Below are 26,654 nucleotides of genomic sequence, written 5' to 3' on the forward strand. Positions count from 1 at the left end.
AATGTGTGGGGTCCACTTGGGTGTGTAGTTGAGGAGTATATGCTAGAAGTTGCCCTCAAAGGGTTATTTGAGGAGTATTTGATGTCTACGATGGGTGGATGCTCAAAAAAATGTGTTCGAGGACTAGGAGGTATAACATTCCTCAAATCTTTTGTAAAGAAAAAAAAATAGAGGGAAATAAAGAAAGTGAAAAAATTTTGTTGATATCAATTGGAAAAAAAAAAGGGAAGTTAAAAGAAAACAATTAAATTACTCAAAAGAAAAAATATAGGGATTAGAGGTACAATTTGACCTAAAAATTTCGTTTGAAATGGCAATTTAACTAAACTTGTTCATGAATTAGTTACCTGCCCAAGCTCGAAAGTCTACTTAAAATTTACGAGAGTTTGGAAAAAAAAATTAGGTTTGAAAACGGGCTTGGAAAAAAAAACTAAGCTCATTCAAAATATAGGTTAAACTCAGACTGTAGCTCAAACATTCAAGGCCCAAATCCAGCTCATATTCTATGTTTTAATGTATTATAGTATGTTATTTATATCTATTATATAATTTATAATACATAAAAACTAAATTTATAATAATATATAATACTATAATGTAAATATCAAAAAATACTTTTAAGATGCGTATATTTAATTTTTAATAAACTAAAAATATAAAATTTATTAAAATATTAAATTGAAAATATTTTAAAATTTTTAAAAAATGATATAGACGAGACTAAAATAGACTTATGTTAACCAATTATAAATATAGATGAGTTTGGGCAAATTTTTAACTCATATTTTGGTCAGTGAAGCTTAAGTATGTATAAAATGTGTTAATATCATAATTTAATTTGACCCAACTTATGAACACCTACCCGATCAATTTTTTGTTACATCATTAATGACTCAATTACCAAAAATGATAGAAAATGAATAACGTTAATGATCATTTCGTAACAAATTAATGTTTGATGACTAAAACATAATTTAAAACATATATAAATGACTATTTCTTTTAGTTTACCCTTTTTGAAAATCTTATTTTCTCTTTTAAGCCTAAAACCCTAATTTGCAAATATCATATAAAGCTTGTCACGGCCTTTGTTATTTCCATTTGAAAACCCAGGGTTTCTTCCATAGCCGCCCCTGGTTTGTCTCTTCTTCTCTTTCATCTCCTTTGCTTAAACTTTCGTTTTCCTCCATTGGCTTTATAGTTGTAACTTAATTGTTGTTTTTCTTTACAGAAATTATATAGAAGAGAGAGAGAATGAAGGTTGTTGCTGCTTATTTGTTGGCTGTTTTGGGAGGCAACACTTCCCCTTCAGCTGATGATCTTAAGGCCATTCTTGGCTCTGGTAAACTATTTTCACCTTCTTCTTCTTTTTTTTTGATTTGACTGCTATGTTTCCTTTTATCTGTTTCAATCTCTGCACTTGGTAATCCATTTGTTTGTAAATTGTATTTGCACCTTTTTTCATAGGTTTGATCCAAAAGTTTAGATTTCTTGTGTTGTAACCTGTTTTTTTGTGAATGTCAATTTGATTATGAGGTGGGTTTCGTATAAAAATATAAACTTTGTACTGTATTTGTGTATTGGTTTGAGATTTCACATCTATATTGAACCCCTTAATTCAAAACATGTTTGGTTTAGAGAAATGTACGATGAATGAATACTAGAATGCAATTTGCTACTTCTATATAATTCAATATGGTAGTCTTTTTTGGTTTCATAAATAAATTTGAAGTTGGTAAACTCAATAATCTTATACTAATTTATATGCTAATGGTGTCATTACATTAATGGGATTGAATTGACATTTACAGAAGTGCTCAAATGAAGGTCAAACCTTTCAAAATGGTCAAGTGAAAAGTCAAACCGTTTTGAAAGCCCTCAAATAAGGGTTTTTCAAATGTCCTATATCAGTTTTCAAATTGTCTTTATTGTTTTCTTTTTTGTTTCAATCAATATCTGATTTAGCTGTTAGCTGAATTGCGTGAAAAGCCCTTATATGACCATTTTGAAAGGTTTGACCCTTATGCGAGCAATCCTAAAAGGTTAAGTCTCGAATTGAGCATTTAACTATTTCTGATTTAGCCAATTCCGATAACAAAGATGTAGAGTGAATTTCATTGCTTATCTATGTTTCTTTTTTGTCCATCAAACAAGGATATAACAATTCTGTATATAGACAGTGTTTCAAAAGATTTACATAAATATGATTTTGTTTACAGTTGGTGCTGAAGCTGAAGATGAAAGGATTCAACTTCTTTTATCTGAGGTCAAGGGCAAAGATATAACAGAGCTTATTGCATCCGGGAGGGAAAAGCTTGCCTCCGTTCCATCTGGTGGTGGTGGTGTTGCTGTTGCAGCTGCTGCTCCTGGTGCCGGTGCCGCTGCAGCTCCAGCTGCAGCCGAGGCTAAAAAAGAAGAGAAAGCTGAAGAGAAAGAAGAATCCGATGATGTAATAGCACTCCTAACCTCAATTACATGTTTTGTTCAATTAACTTTTGTTCTAATTAACTTTTGTTTTGTTCAATTTCTTGCAGGATATGGGATTCAGTCTCTTTGATTAAAGAGTTGGTATTTTGCAGAAATTCTCTTCTTTTTTTTTTCAAATTTAAGGCCAGTTTAGATTCTAAAATTTCGTTATTTTCGTTTTCAATTCGGGGATTCGATGAACAATGGCATATGTTTTTGCTTAAACTTAATGTTGCAATGAATTTTCCATAGTCTATTATGATGATTTTCTTGAATCTCATGGCAATTTTTTTTGCGAGTCTTTTTCATATATATATTGGGATGAACAAATATGCTACAATATTCATTGATATGTCCCAACTTATAAAATTTTTTCATATTTATTTGGTGATCAAATTTGTTCATATTCATGGTCTAATATGTCCAACACAGAAACAGTCATGTTTGGATGATATGTAGTGTTGGAAAATTCTAGAGGGTGTGCTTTTTAATATTTATATTATTTTTAATCTAATATTTAATAATTTAATATTATAATATTATATATTATTATAGATTTAATTTGTGTTATAAATTACAAAATATGTAAAAATAGCTTAAAATATTAGAAACTTAAATCTCTGTCACTTGTAGTTATTTATCATTCAAAGAATGAATGACTGAAAAATGATGATCCACGGATTCAATAATCTTTCTTACTTTTGAGATAACTAAAGCTTGCTATCCATTTTACTTTTGAGATAAGTAAAGCTTGCTATCCATTAGGAGAATACAATTTCTCCTCTGTTTCAGTCTTCTTTCTTTTTCAGTTTTCAATAAAAGTAAATAGCAGAATCATGGCTAGGAAACTATACCAATGACTTACATAATTTTATTGTAGAAATTTTCAAGATTAATGATTGGACGGACCATGCAAACTATAAATATTTTTCCTTGGATAGAGGAGATTATTCAATCTATTTGCGTATTGCTCATGATCTATATAATAACCGGGGTTTCCATTTTAAATTGAGATTCATTTTAAACGAGCAAAGAATATAATATTTTTGTCGAAACCTTTTTAAATTTCAGATGTGCCTTCAAATTTAGATAGATAATTTAATCCTTGAACATGCCTAAATTGGAAAAATTGTAGGCATTGAAGTTGCAACAAGCACTAGGCCAAGAAAATGCCATATTTAATCATATAGTTTCATCTATTAGTATAAATAAGTTATTTACACTAGTTCCGTTAAATAATTCTAATGTAAAAGATAACTAACCAATCAATCTAATTTATTAATAATAGTAGTGATGTAATATAATCTAATTTCTAATTTATTAATAATAGAAATGTAATGCGATAAAATTAAAATTTTATGACCTGATTGAAAGTTCATGATGGAGAATATAAATGATCCATATCAATCACAATTCAAAAGAAAACAAAGCAAACAGTATAGTCATAAGCTCAATCCAAAGGAAACCAAAAGCCAGTTGTGTTGGAACCGCATGGCAGGTATGTGAATCCATCAGATCTTACAGGCAAAAGAAAGACCTTCATGTTTCACAGCTTCCAAACTCTGAACTGAAGGCTGAAGCTTAGCCACTTTTGCAATAGCTTGGTTTTCTTCGGCAGTGCCGCCTTCTAAGAAAGCTCCAACCACCTTCCCATCTTTGATCCAGTAAGATCCGAACTTCGCCTTTGGTGATTTCGGGTTGCTGTCTCCGAAAAGTACTGTATCTCCTACATTGTCACCATAGAATTGCCATGATAGATCAAAGGAACGTGAATAGAAGTACGGTAGGTAGTCATATTCGTCAACTGATTTCCCTTCCTCACTTGCCTTGATAGCCTGCAAAAATTGCCGGAAAAGTAACATTTAGACGATATTTAAGTGTAAAAGATCAGGTCACAAAAAGGGTGAATTAAGTGAGAAAACACACCTTTACCGCCTGTTCAGCTGATTTCCGGGCATGGTCAACGTGTTCCACCCTTCTCAATTCATTGTATAACTTCAGAGGAAAAGTGGCTAGATCACCCACAGCATATACATTGGGAACACTTGTTTCGAAAAAAGCATCAGTCTGCATTCAAACAACAATGTCAGCAAACCAAAAAGGCATTTGAGATCATGTCATTGATGAAACCAACCTTTATTCCACCCTTTTCCTCTTCAACCTGTCCTTTAAATAGTGTTGTAAGAGGCCTTCCACCAACACCAACAACAACGATGTCAGCTTCTAGAGCTCTGCCGTCCTTAAGTTTAACTTCCTTCACCTGAAAAGTGAGCAAAACGTATAGGCTTTAAAATGGTTTCAGATTTTTGGTCCCATTAAAGATTACTGAAAGATGAGTTCCTACCTCTCCATTGGAGTCGGAGGTGAATCCAACTGCAACTGTTCCCTTTATAATTTTGACCCCTTTATTAGCATAATACTCCTCGTAGAACGCAGCAATGTCCGGAGTGAAAAGCCGGGGCACTACAAGAACAATCTTCCAGTTAGAAATTCTCTAGAAACCAGATTAGTATCTTGAAAGGCCGGCAGTAGCAAATTTACTTACTGCACCAAGGCTCAGGGTACACCATGGTGACATCAAAATGGTTAATTTTCATCACTGCAGCAAGCTCAAGACCAATATAGCCTCCTCCAACAATAACAGCCTTTCCATTCTTCTTTGCTTTGATTGCTTCCAGCAACTTATCAGCATCATCAATTTCTCTCAGGTAAAAGATGTTTTTGGCATCAGCTCCTTCCACGCCAAAATCTGTCAACCTTATAACCTAAAAGAATAATGTGTCAAACTATGCAAGGTTTTACGGCGGACAAGACAAGGAATGCATTCTGTTGATTAGAAACTGTAACTCACTGTGGAACCAGTTGCAATGATCAAAATTTGATATTTGAACGTTTCTCCAGCTGCGCTTACTAGAGTCTTGGCAGGAAGATCTGCTTTCACTATTTCAGTGCTAAGGATCAACTGAATCCCTGAAAATATCAGAACATGAAGTATATAATTAGGCCATTACCAAATTTCAAGTAAATCCCCTGTAAACAGATCCATTATCTATTATTTCAGCAATTTTCAAATTTCACATTGCGAACCTTTTTCCTTGTACCACTCAGGAAGCAATCTCTCTCCACCACTTCCAACACAGACATGGAAACCAGGAAGTCTTGCAGCTCCTGCAAAGAACAAATCACCACATCGATCCGGGAAACAAACCAGATGGCTAACAAAATGATGTGGCAACTAACAGCATAGGTACAACACAGCATTTATAGAAGTTTAGAATTTATTTCAATTTTGCAAATTAGAATATAAAATGCATATTAGGCTTACCCTCAGGGAAGAGATACGCCTTACTCAGAGCAGGACGTTCATATGGAGCAACCTACATGTATAAGAAAGCAAAGGAACAGGTAATATACAATATAAATTTATCCCTTCAAGGGATCAACAAAAAACAATACTAGCAGCTAAAATGAGTGCTTTAATGGGAACTGTTGTTGGCCTCTAATACATTGAATTCAGCCTTGACAGCATCAGATAGATTATAGGAGTAAAGACAGCAGAATGAGAGATTTTCAAAAGTTAAACAGTGTGCTAAGAAGTGAAATTAAATGATAGAATCTGTTGCTTTTTCTAAGCTCAATTGACAATTAAAATGAAAAAATTGCTCATAATGATAATAGAATAATGCATGTAGTCATCCAAAACGTATACATTGCCAGCTAATAGATCAGGCAATCTGTAAGTAAAGCTATGATAGAAAAACAAATGCTAAGCATACCGCTTCCTTGGAAATAATGGCTAGCTCACCAGGCTGAACTCCCTGCTTGGCAAACTCCCTCGCCGCATACCCCTATTGTCCGAAGAGGAGATTTTCAGTAACAAGGAAGCAAAGGTTAAACAAATCGGAAACATGTTTGATCGAAACTTTGAAAAACAAAGATTTTCAGGAACTTCAATTCAGCTATCGTATAAGCTTCAACCGGTCAGTAATTTATCTTCATCCAGTGACTATCTAATAACAACTAACCTAAGACTTCAATTTTACATCCAATTCTTGTTTCTTTCTTTTTTTGTTCCGTTAATACTTGTTTTTTCCTTTTTCATTTTCACAGCAACGCTAGATCCGCATGCCTTTAATATTGTATTAACCGATAAATGATAACATACTGAAAACAAAAATTTCAAAATTCAAAATTAAAAAAAAAAAAAAGCGAAGGCATCGATAAACATCATAAACTCGAACAAGAAATGATAACAGAAAGAACGAATTGGAAGCGATAAGCGAGGAATTGAACGGTGGAACTTACGGCAGCGACACCACCACCGAGGATGACGTACTTGAAACTCTTCTCCGCCATTGATAAATCTCAAAGCTTAGCTTGACTTTGGCTATGTTCTCTATCTGTTGCTCACTGAGTTTTTATTTTTTATTTTTTTAATAATTAATCGATTTTTTTAAAGGAATTGGTTGCGTACTCATTGGCTGACCCATGGTTTGGCCACTTGGCATAAACAGTGCCGTATGTTTCCTTCTTTGATTTTTTTTTTCCTAATTTTTTTTTTGGTTTAATTAAAATCAAACCAAACTCAAAAATGATGTCTAAGTTTGAATTTTGAGAACCTTCTAGTTAAGTATCAAATTATCACTATCATTCCAGAAGTGAATTATTCAAGTTCGAAAAAGCTGAGTTTAAGATAAATTCAATTCAAAATTCGAAAAAACTCAGACTTTATAGCTACTCAACCATAACAAATATTAATAGTTAGTACAATTTTATGGTATTAGTTAAAATATAAATAAGTAATAATATTTTTTAAAAATATTCATAAGCATGCATATATATTAAAATTTTATTAAAATAATAATAAATAATATTTTTATGTTAAATTATAAAGTGAAATATTTTTAAAAACATTAATTTAATAAAAATATTTTAATACAATAATTATATATGTATAATAAATATATAAGATTAAAATTTATTAAAATCTATAAAATTAAACTTTAATGATAATATAATAATATATGATATAACTATTATTGAAACTAATTATATGACCTTAAACCGATATATTAAATTAGTATATTACTAATACATATATAACTATTATCATAATATAGATTATAATAAAATATATAATATTACATGATATTATAATGTTTAATCAGCGATGTATATATACATAAACTATAAATATATATACATAAACTATAAATATATTATATAGTAGGGGGCTAACTTTTTTCTGGTGCAAATGACAGTCAATCAATAGCCATTACAATTCAAAGAAATTCCTAAGTAGCAGAAATGGATAATGCATTTAAGTCTCCATGTAACAGTGCCGGAGCTGAGTCAGGGAATTCTTTAAATTTCTGTAAACTATTAAGGTTACGATCCGATAGTTTAGCTATGTGGTTAGCAACTTTGTTGTGGTCTCTAGGAATATGTTAAATTTGTACTCTCCACTTGCGTTTTAGGATCTCATCAATTAGTCATAGTTTTGTCATTCTATTAACAACAATCCCTTCGGCCAAAATCGATTCAACTACCATCGCATTGTCACATTCCAAATCCAAAATTCTATAGCCAACTTCCCATGCAATTTGGAATCCTTCCAAAATAGCTCTAGCTTCAACTCTAAAAATTCTCCCCTTCCCGATTCTCATTGTGAAGCCATGTAACCAGTTTGCATATTTCAACTAGTATAATAATAAACAATAATATATATAATAAGTAATATGTAATATGTAATGTACTAATATAATATATATAACTTTTATTATGATATAGATTATAGTAAAAGATATAATATTAATGTTTAATCATCTATGCATATATATATATATATGAACTATTAATATATGATATAGCATTAATTATATAATATAGTAGGAGGCTAACTTTCAAATGTTCAAAAATATAAGAACTTAAAACATATTTTAACTAGTATAACAATAAACAATAATATATAATATATAATAATAAATAATGTACTAATACTATATATAATTATCATTATATTATAGATTATAATAAAATATATAATATTACATAATATTATAATGTTTAATCATTGATGCATATATATAAACTATTAATATAGTATATAGTATAAGATATGATATAACATTATATAATATATTAGGAGTGTTAACTTTCAAATATATGAAAAAATAGGGCATAGAGCACAAATAATAATATATAATTATAATAAAAGATATAGTATTACATGATATTATAATGTTTAATTATTGGTGTATATATATAAATTATTAATTTATGATATGATAGGATATGATATATATGATATGATATAACATTATAGTAGGGACTTAGAGTATATTTCAACCACTATAATAATAAACAATAATATATAATAATAATCAACATATAATGTACTACTATTATATTATAGAATATAATAAAAGATATAGTATTACATAATATTGCAATGTTTAATCATTGATGAATATATATAAACTATCAATATATTATATACTATATGATATGATATGATATGATATGATATGATATAGCATTATATAATATGGTAGGAGAGCTAATTTTCAAATGTAGGAAAAGTATAGGAATTGGAACATATCTCAACCAGTATATAATAAATAATAATATATGGTAATAATTAATATATTATGTATTACTCTATTATTATAGTATGCGATATAGTATTATATAATGAAATAATATATTTTATAATTATTAATATAATAACTATTATTATATTATAGATTATAATAAAAATATATATAGCATCAATAGTTATATGTAATTTAGTTTATTAAAATACATATTTATAATTATAACTAATAATACATAAAATATTATTAAAAATTTAATATCTAAATAAAATATATTTTTAAAAATTAGATGTTGAATTGGGCTTTAACTTTTACAAATTATATTTGGGTTTAATTTCTTTTATTTTGGACTTGAGATTTCAGCTATAATTAGTTTATTTTGAGTTTGGGTAATAATGAGTATATTATTTGGTTTTGGACTTAATATAATATATTTGGGGTTTTAGAATAAATGTTTAGAATACGATTATCGATTTACATATTTAATAAGAAAGATAAAAAAATTATCCAATTGTCAATATAATATAATAATGAACAATAAAAGATATTTTCGTTAATTCATATAATATTATAAAATATTAATTTTACATACAATAAGCACTTTAATTATTTTATATAAAATAACTTTATTAAATAATTATAATTTATGCTTTTATAAGGCAAATTTGAACTGTGTTGTCATCGTATAAAAGTAAAGTAAATTATTACATTCAAAATGGTGCTACCTAAAAACCTCAAATCTCTTATCTGTAAAGAAACAACAAGAATGTGAAAGGACGAAAGAAAGGAAACCCTCTGAAGTAGTGTGACTGTTGACTACTCAAATGACGCTTACATTACAATAAAGCAATTATGCTATTAAAGGTACAGTTTCTAAATTTCAAAAAAGTTGTGCAAATAATCATTATATCTTGCCATCGGTATATCAAATGACATTAGTCTCTACCGCCACCAATGAGAGACCACCCTGTCGCCATAGAATTATAGTTTTAGTGAAGCTCACGTTATAAACTCATTTTAGACTAAAGGGGACAATTTTTATACCGTTACATCAGGGCATTGTTCACACCACAAAAAAAGAGCCTACGTTGTTACAAATGCTTTGCAGGTAATGTCAAAACACAACGTAGTGACACTATTGCCATAGATCTATCAAGGACAATAATTACATTGGATCTAATTTCATTCAATTATCCCAACTTCACAAGCTCAGCAATGCCTCAAGAAAGTCACATTTGGCTTATTCCCCAAGTTAACCACCTCCAAAGAATATCAATGTCATACTACAAAATAACATAAACCACATGGAGTTATGTTCACATGGGTTGCTCATTCCAAGAGAGAAACATTCATCCATCTTTAAATAAAATAAAATAAATGTTACTTTTTATTTTCAAATAAGAGTAAACTATTTTAATGGTCGCCCAACTTTTGGATAAATTATATTTTTTATTTGCTTTTTTTTTAATGGCACCATTGCTACATGTGGCCTTTGTCTAATCAAAAGCCAAAGCCAAATGAATATATATGAAGAGAGGGCAAGAGAGAAACCGATACTTTTGGATTAGATGAAGACTAGGCAAGGGATATATAACAATTCAAATCCTGAGTAATGGTGCAATCAGGAAAAGTAGACCAAAAAGGTAAAGGCAAAGCTGTTGTGGTTTCATTAGAATATACAAATCCTGGGTTCAAATTTCCACAATAAGGTTTTCACTCTAAACCTACTCACGAAAACACCCATTGTGTAGTGATATGATGAAACCTTATTTTGACTTCTTTTTCATATTTTAAAAATACACAAAGACTTTATCTTTGAGTAAAGAAAATAACGTAATGTGAAAACTTTCATGAATTCGAAAACCTTGAAATTTTATTTTTTGCCTTGGTTTTTATGACTTGGACATGTCATCATATGGTGCCCCAAACCTAACTGGGATAGTCCGACTTGAATCTGGAACATCACATTAGTCACCGAGGTGACCCAGAACTTCACACGACATTTTCGCATGCAATTATGTAACGACCCAAAATCCGTGGGCACCAGAAAAGTGTGTTATCGGGCCTCCGTCTTAGTGAAATAAGTTCGAAAATAATTATTAAAAAATATTTATGAGTCTAGTAGTGTGTTTAATTAGGTTTTAATTAAGTAAATTTAGCTTAATTTAGAGTAATTAGTAAAAGGATTAAATTGAATAAAGGATGAAAGTTAAATTGTAGATTAAAAGAAAATGAAGAGGACCAAAATGGAAAATAGACCATTTAGTATAGTTGAGGCGGCAAACAAAGAAAAAATCTAAAGATTTCTCTAGATTATTATTGAATTATAAATTATAAATTATTATTAACTATTATTATTAAATAATATTATATATATATGTATATAAAACAAATGAAGAAAAGAATAAAAAGAAACAAAGAAGAATAAGAAACAGAGAGCATTCGAAAAACAGGGAAGAAAAGGAAAGAAAAGAAAAAGGAAAATTTAGATTTTGAAGCTTCAAACTTATTTGGTAAGCTAAATTTAGTCCTTTTCTCTTAATTTTGATGTTTTAAAAGCTTTAGAACAAAGTTTTGATGAAATTAAGTTGATATTTTGAAAGTTATTAGATTTCTAAATATTGTTCATGTTGAATAAAAAGATGAATTAGGGTTAAATTGATAGGAATTCAAGTTAGAAATGAAATAAGGATTGAATTGCAAAGTAAACTATAAGTTTTGTGTTTTAGGGACTAAATTGAGGAAAATTCGGAATTAAGAAAATATGTTGAAAATTTAATAGTTAAATTTGAGTTTAAATGAAATTTGAATAGGAATAAGGTGTGAATTGGTGTTATAAATTTGGTTATTAACATTTTACATCAAAACAGTTTTGGGAAGTAGCAATGGTCTGACTTTGAAAATTCACTAAAATTGTATAAATTGAACTAGAGGATGAAAAAATATGTAATTAAAACTTATTAAGTCTAGTTTCTTATAGTATAAATAGTGTAAGCAATTAATTGATGAATCAAGAGATATTTGAAATTTTGTAAGACTGGTTCGGGTGATTTCGAGATGCCCTGTTTTAAATTTGGAAAATCATTAAAAATTGTACAAAATTATTATGGAGTGTAATTTATATATGTGAACTCCTTAATGAATCTAGTTTCAAAATAAATAAACAAGAACCTTGTTCGAGTTCTGTACAATGAGATAATTTATTTTTAGTAGAGAGAGGTCAGAACTGTCAAATGAAATAACAGGGGAGTATTTAACGAATAAACTGTACTAAATGACTAGACCAAAAATTCTGGAAATTTTATGGTTAGAAGATATATGAGTCTAGTTTTAAGGAAAATTTACGGATATTAATTTGGAGTTTCGTAGCTCAAGATATAAATAATTTAGTAATAATGACTCAAGTAGACAGCTTAATGGTGAAATTATATATATACATTAAAAATGGTTAAATTTGCATGTTTAGGCCCATGAATTAAATTGAATCATGTTGTATTGATGATTATAAATTATTATTTTCGTAGCCAACAAAGAACCTGAAGCATCAGCATCGAAAGGAAAGGAGAAAGTCATCGAGGACTAAAACGGGAGAATTACGGTGTGTATTACTATAATTTGAATTTTAATTATTATTAATTGCTGAATTTTTATTGTTATGTATGGTAAGTAAGACTTGAGGTAAGTATGTGAAATTGATATGAATATTGAGTGAAAATGAAAGTGATGCAAATTGAATCAAATTGAATTGAATAAGTGAATTATGGAATATGTAATTATTTGAAAAGTGTATTGATTGAAAAATGATTGGTGATTTGAATTGTGAATTGAAAGTGATATAGGATTGAGAAAGTGAATTGAATACCCTATTAACTAGTCGGGCTGAGTCGGATATAGTTGGCATGCCATAGGATTGGAAGTGTTCAGGATACTTGACCTCGAGTCGATGAGACACCTGGGTGTCACTATATTTCTTCGGATAGATTCGATGAGGTCTTGGGTACCAACTTTATTTCGGCTAGGCCGATGAGACACTGGGTGTCAATTATTACTTGAACTATCCGATGAGGCCTTTGGGTGCCATATTGGTGTGTTTGGTTGGATCCGTATCCGCCAAAGTCCGAAATTACGTTAATAGGGTGAAAAATTGAAATGTGAATTTGAGGCATTGAAATGAGAAGAATTACAATTGAAATTGGAATTGTGATAATAAGAGAAAAGTATGAAATGTATATTCATAAGTGATATAAATTTAAGTTTGAGAAAATACATTGATTTATGAATTAGTACATATGACATTAATTGTTAGGTATTTTAATATTTATGTTTTTACCGTTGTTGATATGACTCGATTTATAGTAATACCATTGAGTATATCCATACTCGTCGTCACGGTTGTTTCCGTGCATGAGTTAGTAGAAGTCAAGTGTCTCGCTCAAAGATCCAAAACAATCCCGACTCCAACACAAATTTGGTGATGTATATTTTCTTTTGGATAAAAGTGGCATGTACATAGGTGTTGTTTAGTCACTTGAATATGTATATTACTTTGGGTAGTGAAGGATGATTTATAAAATTTAGATGGTTAAATGAAATAGTAAGAAAAATACATAATATTTTGATACATGAACATTAAGTTGTTAAATGAATGAAGTTTTAATCAATTTTGAATGATGCTATGATAGTTATTAAGTTAAAATTTTGTTAATGATATAAATAATAGTTATATGAATGTGAAATATTGGTGTTGGTTGTTTTGGTTTGAATTTGCGGGAGGTTTAGGTAAAATAAGCAGAAATGTTGAAATTTTTATAAAAAAAATTTTGGAATACTCGAACAAGTCCCGTTCTACTTTTAATACGTGTTTGAACTTGAGAGTTCAAGATAGGGACTTAATTATTATATTATACCATAAAAGTTATATTAATTGTAAATTATTCGCAAGTTGTCCGATATGTCCCAGTAATGCCTTATAACCTCGTTCCTAGAAGCGGTTTGGGGTTAAGAGGTGTTACAATTGTTGGTATCGAGCTATCAAGTTTAGCCGATTCTCGGGCTAAATTGGGCTCGGAAGTGAGTTTAGAAGTACATGCCAACGCCGAGTCGAAATTGAGTCGGGATTTTGGATGCTAATGTATTTATTTGATTTTGTTTTATAGATAAAATGTCGATGAAAGAATGGATAATGTTGAGCAGAAATGTATCTTTGGAAGTCGAGAATTAGAAGAAAGCTGAATCTGCTACACCTAGTGTGAATCCGTTAAATAATCAATCTCCTAACGTAGGGAGAGAAATAAATACCTCACAAGTGTTAAGAGATATAGCGATGCATTACAAGATATAGTGAGAGCTATACTGCTACTACATCTATACCTCTTGTCGACAGGCCCCGATTAAAGAGGTACGAAAATATGGTGCCACGAATTTCGAGGATTAAAAGGAGCTGATCCATCCGTTCTTGAAAATTGGATAGAAACAACAAAAGAGTTTTGCAACAATTAGATTGCACCCCGAGAGAGTCGATATGTGCAATATCAACATTACAAGGAGAAGCGTATCTCGGTGGGAATCGTGGTTAGACATTTGCGGATGATCGGTAACTTGGGACTTGTTTCAAAAGAATTTCGAAGAAGTATATTGGGGGACTGTACATCAAGAGAAAAGCAAGAGTTTTAGTGTTGAAACAGGAGAATATGTCGATTATTGGATTATGAGCGAGAGTTCTCTAGATTGAGCGGTATGCTTTAGAATATGTTCCAACCGAGGCTGATAGTTGTAAATGATTTCTCACGGGGACTACGAGATGAAATCAAGATTCAATTGGTAAGTCTCGAATTCTCGAACTTGTTGATCCGGTCGAGCGAGCAAAATGATAGAACAAGTCTTGGGCCCGGATAAAAATCGAAATTGGTAAATCAATGGGAAACGTATGGGAACTACTAGTTCTAATCCATTACCAAAGAGATTCAAAGAATCAAGAAGTGACTGGAAATCTAGTTTTAGTTCGAGACGGAGGTGGTAGAAGCGAGTAAGCAGATGGCAAGTAACTACTAGCGAGTGTGAGGTCCATCTCGAGGTGTAGAAATTCGGACTGTGAGCACTGCGGAAAGAAACACGAGAGGAGAATGTTGGAAAGTAACTAGAGGTTGCTTGGATGTGGTTCTACTGACCATTTTATCGAGATCTGTCCAGAATCCGATAGTCTTTGCACTGTGATCGTCACAAAGATCGATATCTCATGCTAGAGGCGGAGGTCGGTAGAGGTAATTCGGCTTCGGAGGAGGTCTTGGTAGAAGGAGCGGTGATATTGCTACTCGTGATCTGAAGCAGTACCAGCTAGAGCTTATGTGGTCAGAAAACGAGAAGAAGCCGATGCACATGATGTTGTTACAGGTATATTTCTAGTGTATTCTGAGCCTATTTATGCTTTAATTGATCCGGGTTCGTCACACTCTTATATAAATTCAAAACTAGTCGAATCGGGGAAATTAGAATATGAAATGTCTAAAGTTTCTATAGAAGTGTCTAGCCCTTTGGGACAAACGGTGTTAGTAGATAGAGTATGTCGGAGGTGCCCGTTAATAATACATGATAAAATGTTTCTTGTGGACTTTTTGGTCATGCCTTTTGGTGATTTTGATATCATTTTGGGTATAGACTGGCTATATGAACATGGGGTAGTTTTGGATTGCTATAAAAAGAGGTTCAGTATTCAGACAGAAAATGGGGATAGAATTTAAGTGAATGGCATCTGTACCAGTGGTTCGACACGCATTATTTCAGCGATGAAGGCTAATAAATTACTACAAAGGGTTGTCCAAAGATACTTGGCATATGTTATTAATTCGATTCGGTTGGGAGTCGGTGCGGTCAAATTAGGATCAGACGTGAGTTTCAGATGTATTCCCGGAAAAATTACAAGCTTACCACCGACAGAGAGGTTGAATTTGCTATTGAGGTGTATCCGGTACAACACCAATTTCTATACCTCCGTATCGAATGTCGCCCATGAGTTGAAAGAGTTGAAGGTGCGATTACAAGATTTACTAAATCGTGGATTTATTAGACCAAGCATTTCACCACAGGGAGCTCCGGTGTTGTTTGTTAAAAGAAAGATGGTTCTATGCGGTTATGCATTGATTATCGACAGTTGAATAAAGTGACGATCAAGAACCGGTATCCGTTGCCTCGTATAGATGATTTGTTTGATCGACAAGGGAGCTTCATATTTTCAAAAATTGATTTGAGATCCGGTATTATCACCAAGGTAAAGGAAAGTGATGTGTCTAAAAGCGCTTTCCGTACTCGTTATAGCCATTATGAATTTTTGGTAATGCCATTTGGATTGACCAATGCCCCAATTGCTTTCATGGATCGATGAACCGCATTTTCCAGCCGTACTTAGATCGGTTTGTAGTGGTTTTCATTGATGATATATTGGTATATTCAAGACGAGATGAACATGATCAGCATCTTGAATAGTTCTACAAATTTTACGAGGAAAACAAATATATGGAAAGCTCGATAATGCGAGTTCGGTTATCGAAGTGGTATTTCGGGACATGTAGTATCTGCAGATGGAATCCGAGTTGATCCTAAAAGATCGAAGCAATTATTCATGGAAGACGCCAAAGAATGTATCGAGGTACGCAGTTTTCTTGGTTTAGTTGGGTATTACAGGAGGTTTGTAAATGGATTCTCGAAGATAGCACTACCAATGACTAAACTATTGCGAAGAATGTTCCTTTTTTTGGATGATCGATTATCGAAAAGTTTTGAAACATTGAAGCGAATGTTAACCGAGGCACCGGTTTGACATTGCGAATCGGGTAAAGATTTTGTAGTGTATAGTGATGCTTCTTTGAGTGGTTTGGGTTGTGTATTGATGCAGGATGGGAAGGTAATAGCCTATGCATCTCGTCAATTGAAACCACATGAAAGGAATTATCCCACTCATGATCTTGAGTTAGCAAATGTGATTTTTGCATTGAAGATTTGGAGACATTATCTTTATGGTGAAAATGCTACATCTATCTTGATCATAAGAGTTTGAAGTATCTTCTTTCTCGAAGGAATTAAATTTGAGACAAAGGCGTTGGATCGAGCTTACGAAAGATTATGATTGTGTTATAGACTATCATCCGGAAAAGCTAATGTTGTAGGTGATGCATTAAGCGAAAAACATAATTGAATTAAGAGCAATATTTGCGGCTTAGTATCGATGAGGATGGGAGTCTTTTGGCTGAATTGAGAGTAAAACCGGTAATATTTGATCAGATTAGATCAGCTCAGTTGGAAGATGACAAATTATTGAAGAAAAGAGATGGTACGAATGGCACAATGAGAAAATTTTAGTATTGATAATTGTGGATGCTTGAGGTTTCAAATCGGTTTGTATTCCAAATACTTCGAGCTTAAAGAGTTGATTCTACGGAAGCTCATGATAGTTCATTTGCTATGCACCGGAGGCACGAAAATGTATCGAGATTTAAGAGAATTATCTTGGTGGCGAGGATGAAAAGAGACATAGTAGAATTTGTAAGTAAATGTTTGACTTGCCACGAGTAAAGGCGAACATCGGTTCCTCTTGGATTGCTTGACCTATTAATATTCTGAATGGAAATGGGATCGCATTACAATGGATTTTATTACGGGATTACCGTTGTCGACAAGCAAAAAGAATGCTATTTGGGTGATAGTTGATAGACTTAACAAGTCAAGACATTTTATAGCGATCGGGGTGATTGGTCGTTCGAAACTTGCGACGTGTATGTTCGAGAAATTGTTAGACTCCATGGCATTCGATATCAATAATTTCAGATCGAGATCCCGGTTCACATCGAGATTTTGGAGACGATTACATGAGTCGTTGGGTACTAAACTTAGTTTGATCTGACTTTTCATCCCCAAACCGATGGACGATCCGAACGGGTAATTCGGTACTAGAAGATATGCTTGAGCTTGTATTATCAATTTTGAAGCGAGTTGGGAGCGATATTTGCCACTAGCTGAGTTTGTCTATAATAATAGTTTCCAATCTAGTATTCAGATGGCTCCGTATGAAGCGTTATATGGTCGAAGATGTAGATCACCAGATATGTTGGACGGAGTTGAATGAAAGAAAAATAATTGGGCGGAATTGATTCGTGAAACGGAAGAAACAATGAGAAGATTCAACAGAGATTAAAAGCGACTTTTGACAGACAAAAATCTTATCTTGATCTGAAACGGGACATTGAATATTCATTGGAGATAAAGTGTTTCTCAAAGTTTCTCCTTGGAAAAAGTATTAAGATTTGGCGAAAAGGAAAGTTAAGTCCTCGGTTTATCGGACCATATGAAGTTATAGAGAGTTGGACCGAGTTGCTTACCGATTAGCTTTACCTCCAAATTACAACAAATTCATGATGTTTTTCATGTTTCCATGTTACGAAGGTATCGATCGGATCCATCTCATATTATCTCTACTGAAAACATTGATATTAGACCAGATCTGTCATATGAAGAGGAACCGGTTCAAATACTAGCTCGAGAAGTGAAAGAATTAAGAAACAAACGAGTCCCTCCGGTAAAAGTACTTGTGGAGAAGCCATAGTGTAGAAGAAGCAACGTGGGAGCCAGAGGAAACTATGAGATCGCAGTATCCTCACTTATTTTCAGGTAAAATTTCGAGGACGAAATTTTTTTAAGGGGGGAGGAAATGTAACGACCCAAAATCCGTGGGCACCAGAAAAATGTGTTATCAGGCCTCCGTCTTAGTGAAATAAGTTCGAAAATAATTATTAAAAAATATTTATGAGTCTAGTAGTGTGTTTAATTAGGTTTTAATTAAGTAAATTTAGCTTAATTTAGAGTAATTAGTAAAAAGGATTAAATTGAATAAAGGATGAAAGTTAAATTGTAGATTAAAAGAAAATGAAGAGGACCAAAATGGAAAATAGACCATTTAGTATAGTTGAGGCGACAAACAAAGAAAAAATCTAAAGATTTCTCTAGATTATTATTGAATTATAAATTATAAATTATTATTAACTATTATTATTAAATAATATTATATATATATGTATATAAAACAAATGAAGAAAAGAATAAAAAGAACAAAGAAGAATAAGAAACAGAGAGCATTCGAAAAACAGGGGAAGAAAAGGAAAGAAAAGAAAAGGGAAAATTGAGATTTTGAAGCTTCAAACTTATTTGGTAAGCTAAATTTAGTCCTTTTCTCTTAATTTTGATGTTTTAAAAGCTTTAGAACAAAGTTTTGATGAAATTAAGTTGATATTTTGAAAGTTATTAGATTTCTAAATATTGTTCATGTTGAATAAAAAGATGAATTAGGGGTTAAATTGATAGGAATTCAAGTTAGAAATGAAATAAGGATTGAATTGCAAAGTAAACTATAAGTTTTGTGTTTTAGGGACTAAATTGAGGAAAATTCGGAATTAAGAAAATATGTTGAAAATTTAATAGTTAAATTTGAGTTTAAATGAAATTTGAATAGGAATAAGGTGTGAATTGGTGTTATAAATTTGGTTATTAACATTTTACATCAAAACAGTTTTGGGAAGTAGCAATGGTCTGACTTTGAAAATTCACTAAAAATTGTATAAATTGAACTAGAGGATGAAAAAAATATGTAATTAAAACTTATTAAGTCTAGTTTCTTATAGTATAAATAGTGTAAGCAATTAATTGATGAATCAAGAGATATTTGAAATTTTGTAAGACTGGTTCGGGTGATTTCGAGATGCCCTGTTTTAAATTTGGAAAATCATTAAAATTGTACAAAAATTATTATGGAGTGTAATTTATATATGTGAACTCCTTAATGAATCTAGTTTCAAAATAAATAAACAAGAACCTTGTTCGAGTTCTGTACAATGAGATAATTTATTTTTAGTAGAGAGAGGTCAGAACTGTCAAATGAAATAACAGGGAGTATTTAACGAATAAACTGTACTAAATGACTAGACCAAAAATTCTGGAAATTTTATGGTTAGAAGATATATGAGTCTAGTTTTAAGGAAAATTTACGGATATTAATTTGGAGTTTCGTAGCTCAAGATATAAATAATTTAGTAATAATGACTCAAGTAGACAGCTTAATGGTGAAATTATATATATACATTAAAATGGTTAAATTTGCATGTTTAGGCCCATGAATTAAATTGAATCATGTTGTATTGATGATTATAAATTATTATTTTCGTAGCCAACAAAGAACCTGAAGCATCAGCATCGAAAGGAAAGGAGAAAGTCATCGAGGACTAAAGCGGAGAATTACGGTGTGTATTACTATAATTTGAATTTTAATTATTATTGATTGCTGAATTTTTATTGTTATGTATGGTAAGTAAGACTTGAGGTAAGTATGTGAAATTGATATGAATATTGAGTGAAAATGAAAGTGATGCAAATTGAATCAAATTGAATTGAATAAGTGAATTATGGAATATGTAATTATTTGAAAAGTGTATTGATTGAAAAATGATTGGTGATTTGAATTGTGAATTGAAAGTGATATAGGATTGAGAAAGTGAATTGAATACCCTATTAACTAGTCGGGCTGAGTCGGATATAGTTGGCATGCCATAGGATTGGAAGTGTTCAGGATACTTGACCTCGAGTCGATGAGACACCGGGTGTCACTATATTTCTTCGGATAGATTCGATGAGGTCTTGGGTACCAACTTTATTTCGGCTAGGCCGATGAGACACTGGTGTCAATTATTACTTGAACTATCCGATGAGGCATTGGGTGCCATATTGGTGTGTTTGGTTGGATCCGTGTATCCGCCAAAGTCCGAAATTACGTTAATAGGGTGAAAAATTGAAATGTGAATTTGAGGCATTGAAATGAGAAGAATTACAATTGAAATTGGAATTGTGATAATAAGAGAAAAGTATGAAATGTATATTCATAAGTGATATAAATTTAAGTTTGAGAAAATACATTGATTTATGAATTAGTACATATGACATTAATTGTTAGGTATTTTAATATTTATGTTTTTACTGTTGTTGATATGACTCAATTTATAGTAATACCACTGAGTATATCCATACTCAACGTCACAGTTGTTTCCGTCATGCAGTTAGTAGAAGTCAAGTGTCTCGGCTCAACATCCAAAACAATCCCGACTCAACACAAATTTGGTGATGTATATTTTCTTTTGGATAAAAGTGGCATGTACATAGGTGTTGTTTAGTCACTTGAATATGTATATTACTTTGGGTAGTGAAGGATGATTTATAAAATTTAGATGGTTAAATGAAATAGTAAGAAAAGTACATGATATTTTGGTACATGAACATTAAGTTGTTAAATGAATGAAGTTTTAATCAATTTTGAATGATGCTATGATAGTTATTAAGTTAAAATTTTGTTAATGATATAAATAATAGTTATATGAATGTGAAATATTGGTGTTGGTTGTTTTGGTTTGAATTTGCGGGAGGTTTAGGTAAAAATAAGCGAAATGTCAAAATTTTTATAAAAAATTTTTGGAATACTCGAACAAGTCCCGTTCTACTTTTAATACGTGTTTGAACTTCAAGAGTTCAAGATAGGGACTTAATTATTATATTATACCATAAAAGTTATATTAATTGTAAATTATTACAAAGTTGTCGATATGTCCGGTAATGCCTCATAACCTCGTTCCGGTAACGGTTTGGGGTTAAGAGGTGTTACAAATTAATTATTTGTTTTCTTTTTCAATCAATGGAGGAAGTCTCACACATGCATTCAACTCATATAGAGATAAAAATAAAGCTAGTTTCATGCTTTTTCTAACAAAATTTACTCAAATGAGACATAAGGGCAAAAATGCCATTTCATGTCCAATTTACGTGAACACACTTGTAACATCAATTTAAAGGTACATTTTAATTCCAAAATGTTTTTAGAAACATTTTGTAAAGAATCAGTTTAATCCAATTAGCAATTCATAGTTAATCTTAAAAACAAATATCTTAGGGACTAAATCAAAATATTGAAAAAATATTAAAAATAATCAAATTACAAAATTATAAGTAAGTTTACAAAATTAAACATCTAGGACTCTAGCATGTGAATTTTCAAAGCATTTCATAAATGTTTTGGACTCCAATTGTACCACCAAAAATCTAATGACTAAATTACAAAGTTGTGAAAATATGCCCTGGACAAGCTAGGCTTCACGTTGAGACGACGTGGTACAGCTCGTCAGGACGAGCCCTAGAAGAGGTCCCTCATCGTGACAACGCGACAAAGGTAGTCATGACGTCGATCTTACGTCGAGATGTCATCTGAACGATGTCAGGATGACGACTGTAGTTTCAGCCCGAAACTTGAAATTTTCAAGTTTAAACACTAGCACACCTACTGTTAGAATTGTGTGACTCGAATATCATTACTTTAAAAAAAATACAGTGGAAAAATAAAGGGATCCGTGGGAGAACTACACTTCTTTTATTTGACATTGATTAGAATAAGGATTTTCAACCTTTAAATAAATGTAGTTGAAACTTCTATTGTATCATTCAATTTTTAACATTAACGACTTTTTCCTCTTCTGCCCATGGTTTTTCCCCAGAACGATTTTCACGTAAATTTTATGTGTTTTATTTTTCCTTTTCTTATTGCTTTACAATCATTCTATTGCCATTATCAATGTTTATTATAAGAAACTGGTATCAGAGCTTTCAGGTTGCTTGTCTCGGTCATGGTAATGGTGACAATAAAGTACGATATTTTGCTATTGGATCACAACACCATATTCACATTGTGGCAAGTAAAGATACAAACAATTCTTGCGTATATGGATTTGGAAGATGCCTTGCTAAAGTTAGATAAGATGCCTTCAACATTGAAGCTTGAAGAGAAGAAGCGTAAAGATCAAAAGGCTTTAACGCAATTACATCTGCATTTGCAGAATGAAATTCTACAGGACATGTTGAAGGAGAATACCGTTACTGCATTATGGGCAAAGCTGGAGCAATTATGCATGTTAAAAACCCTAATTAGCAAGTTGCATCTGAAGCAACGTCTTTATTCTTATCGTTTGGAAGAAGGTACATCTGTGCTCGAACACTTAATTGTGTTTAAAGAAATTGTCTTAGACTTAAAGGCCATGGAGGTTCAGTAAGATAAAGAAGATTTAGGATTAATTCTACTTTGTTCATTGCCCTCGTCTTATTCAACCTTTAGAGACATAATTTTGTATAGTCGTGAATCTTTCACAGTTGATGAAGTCTATGCTTTCTTAGCCTCATATGATAAGATGAAATATCTTATGGCTAGATCTGACTCTCAGAAAGAGGGTTTCATTGTTAAGTTTCGATAGTTTAATGATATGATAGAGATATTTATTCTTCTTTTAGCTTAAGAAACTAATGAAGGTCCTAATAACAATGGTAAAGGACCTATTGTGTAGATTTTTATTAAAATTTATGGTAAGTTCCTTCTTACTTATATGTGTTGTGAATTTTATTTTTGTATATATATAGGGTATAAAGTAAGTAATCTCTCTCAGAAACGTATGAACGGAGTTTGTCTCAGTGATGTTAATCTAGTGTCATCAATATGAATACAGTCAATCTGTGTTATAAGGTAAATACCATCCTTCATGCTCAAGCCAGTACCACCAAAATGTGATACATAATAAGTGATATGTGAGATGTGATGATGATGAAGGGGATTATGTTTGTGATGCCTCCAGTAGGGCAGCTATATTGCAATCCGGATTGGCAAATCACGAGAAAACATATTTGGCTAAACCGAAATGATATGAGGAGTTAAGAGGGAGCATGTATAGGAAAATGACTGTCTGATATGCTTTTGATTTTGAATTCTGGGTATGAGGTTGGCATAAGGATGAGTTGTATGTGTCGTGTTAAAATGGTGAATAGTATCCGTCCATTTATCATATAAATGGGTGTATCCAGTTTTGTTTGTATTTTGTGAACGCCATTGGGCGTATTATGATCATATTGTTTAGACTCTTCTAAAAGGTTTGGTATTATCTTGAGTATTAAAGTGTATGACTTATATGTGCTATCTTTATCTTTGGAACTCACTAAGTTCATATGAACTTATTCTATTATCTTTTTTTTCTTAGGCATGTTGATTGAAAGGAAGAATTCTGTTGAAGGGACTACGCTAGAGAACTATTGATTGTGAGCCATCTGATTTACTATTTTGTCAAGATAATGTTTTATGAGAAGCTTTACAAACTTTCAATGTGTAACGCCCCAACTTTCGGGAATTCTGTGAATGTTGGCATAAGTTTAATTATGTTAGTGGGCCTCTAGAAGGTCTAAGCTTAAGATAGAACCCGACAATTTTAGTTAATTTTTGTTCCATAAGAAAAATGGGGTGAAATTATGAAATAGGACCTATGTGAAAATGTTTGAAAATGCTATAGGCTAAATTGAAGTGGCCAAATAAATAGGAGTGCAAAATAGGAGGATTTGCATGACAAACCTCCCATTTTACATGAAGTGGCCAGCCATCATGTTGTTGTAGACAATATGAGCACTTGATATCCATAATTCATGGTACAAATTGATAATGGGTTAGGTAAATGTTCCATGATAATGGATTAGGTAAATATTCCATGATAATGGGTTAGGTAAATGTTCCATGATAATGGTTTAGGTAAATGTTCCATGATGGGCATTTCATGTCTTTAGTATTAAAGAATTAAATGGATGAAATATGAAATTTTATTAAAAGAAAAAGGGGTGAAAAGAACAAAGTTTTTTCCATCTTTGTTCATCATAGCCTAAAGTTAGAGAAGAGAAAGAAGAGGAGAAAGCTCTTGAATGTTCGGTCACTTGGGGAAGAAAATTGAAGGTAAGTTCATGGTACCTTGCTTCTATTTTGAGGTTCATGAGTTCTTCTTGATTCTACCTTAACTCTTAAAGCATATTTTGGTTTTTGGTTGTGTTGTGAGCATTTGGTCATGAATTAAAATGAAGGAAATGGTTGTTGTTTCATGTTCTTTTGATGAAAAATGGAAGATAGGTGAAGTTGAGCCAAACAAATAAACATGCATGTGCCTTAGATGCTAAAGGGAAAAATCGGCTAACATGTTGTGCTTTAAAATGATGAAATAGAGATTATACTTAAGTAAAATCATAGATATGTGATGATTTATTGGTGATATACATGTTTAAATAACATGCATGCAAGTTAGGTGTGAAAGAGTGATTTGGTAATAAATCTGCTTGGGACAGCAGCAGTAACGTGACTTTGAAAAATCATCATAAATTGTGGGAGATGAGTTAGAAGCTGCATAAATTATGTAATTAAATATTAATGAGTCTAGTTTCAAATGGAATAAACGAGAACATATTTTGAATTCTGTACAATGAGAAATTTGATTCGTAATGAAGAGTGGTCAGATTAGTCAAACAGTGAAACATGGGAAACTTTAAGAAAAATCTGGTATTGATTGGCCATACCAAAAATTCTGAAAATTTTAGGGATAGAAGATATATGAGTCTATTTTCAGGGAAAATTAATGGCACTTGATTTGGAGTTTCGTAGCTCCAGTTATAAATAATTTAGTGACTATTGCTCAGGAAGATAGCTTGCAGTGAAATTATGATTATGTGGTAAACATTGACAAAAATTTGTTAATGAGTTGCTTATTATTTTCTTATAAGCTTACTATGATCTGTAGGTGTGGTTGGCCGAATATTGTAAGGGGTTAATACGTAGTTCGTATTTGAATAGTTAGATTAACGTGTTAGTAATCCAATTGTAGGCGGTTCGTGTGTGGATCTCGTCAGCATATCATCCCAAACAGGTGTTAACTAACACCCTCTTTCTTAGTCTAGATCGGCAAAAGTCAAAAATCCGAAATGCCGAAAACCGGTATTTTGTAGATTTGCGAAAAAGTAATGCTTGTGAGGTAAATCGATTAATGTTTTTGGTAAGTCGCAATGTTTGGACCGCAAAGTGCATGATTTACGTGCCTCGACATTTTTGGGCTTAATGGGCCAAAATTGGAATGATGGGCCAACGAGCCCAATTCGGTAAGAACCCTCGATGCGTGATTACGTAGTACGTGAAAGGTAGGAATATGCATGAAAAACCTAAAATAGATAAATTCTTGAAATACCTTTAAAAGTGGAAAATTTACGCTTTACCCTAGGAGATAAATTACCAAATACCTTTAAAAGTGGAAAATTTATAGTTTTACCCCTAGGAGATAAATTACCGAAATACCCTTAGGGTTAGATTGACTTAAATGCATGTTTGACTGTTGTTATTTACTACATGCCATATTGTTATTATCTGATGCATGGGATTGGGATATTGACGAGGAAGTCTTGAAAGTGGCTTGTCCATGTACTAGAGGCTTTGCCTCAATTTATGATAATCGAGCAAAGAATGTTTGCAACTGTGGAGTGTTGGGGTGGGTTGAGCTATTTCCCACATGGAGTGTAGGGTGGTGACGGGTGGAGTGTAGTGGTTGGTGGGTTGAGTAGTCTCCCAAATGGGCTTGCATATGTTATTGATGTTGCATGTATTTTGAAATGGGCCTATGGGCTATATTGTTATCTGAATAAGGGGCTAAGGCCCAGTTTATTGTAATCTGAAAAGGG

General features: G+C 31.9%; 2 protein-coding genes across 2 annotated transcripts; one reads left to right on the forward strand and one right to left on the reverse strand.

The window, feature by feature from the left end:
- Positions 1 to 1,009: 1,009 nt before the first annotated feature.
- On the forward strand, positions 1,010 to 2,741 carry LOC108464524 (60S acidic ribosomal protein P2A-like). Its single transcript, XM_017764873.2, has 4 exons — positions 1,010 to 1,136; positions 1,232 to 1,342; positions 2,220 to 2,449; positions 2,535 to 2,741. Exons 2-4 carry the CDS (start codon positions 1,255 to 1,257, stop codon positions 2,559 to 2,561), a joined length of 345 nt encoding a protein of 114 aa, XP_017620362.1. The 5' UTR covers positions 1,010 to 1,136; positions 1,232 to 1,254; the 3' UTR covers positions 2,562 to 2,741.
- A 1,079-nt stretch (positions 2,742 to 3,820) lies between these two features.
- LOC108467230 (monodehydroascorbate reductase-like) lies at positions 3,821 to 6,951 on the reverse strand. Its single transcript, XM_017767819.2, has 10 exons — positions 6,772 to 6,951; positions 6,243 to 6,314; positions 5,792 to 5,843; positions 5,554 to 5,634; positions 5,318 to 5,436; positions 5,012 to 5,231; positions 4,811 to 4,929; positions 4,601 to 4,726; positions 4,393 to 4,533; positions 3,821 to 4,301 (listed from the first exon to the last, which is right to left on the reverse strand). Exons 1-10 carry the CDS (start codon positions 6,820 to 6,822, stop codon positions 3,978 to 3,980), a joined length of 1,305 nt encoding a protein of 434 aa, XP_017623308.1. The 5' UTR covers positions 6,823 to 6,951; the 3' UTR covers positions 3,821 to 3,977.
- Positions 6,952 to 26,654: the final 19,703 nt, after the last annotated feature.

This window comes from Gossypium arboreum, chromosome 2 (genome assembly GCF_025698485.1).
Source record: "Gossypium arboreum isolate Shixiya-1 chromosome 2, ASM2569848v2, whole genome shotgun sequence".
Lineage (NCBI taxonomy): Eukaryota > Viridiplantae > Streptophyta > Magnoliopsida > Malvales > Malvaceae > Gossypium > Gossypium arboreum.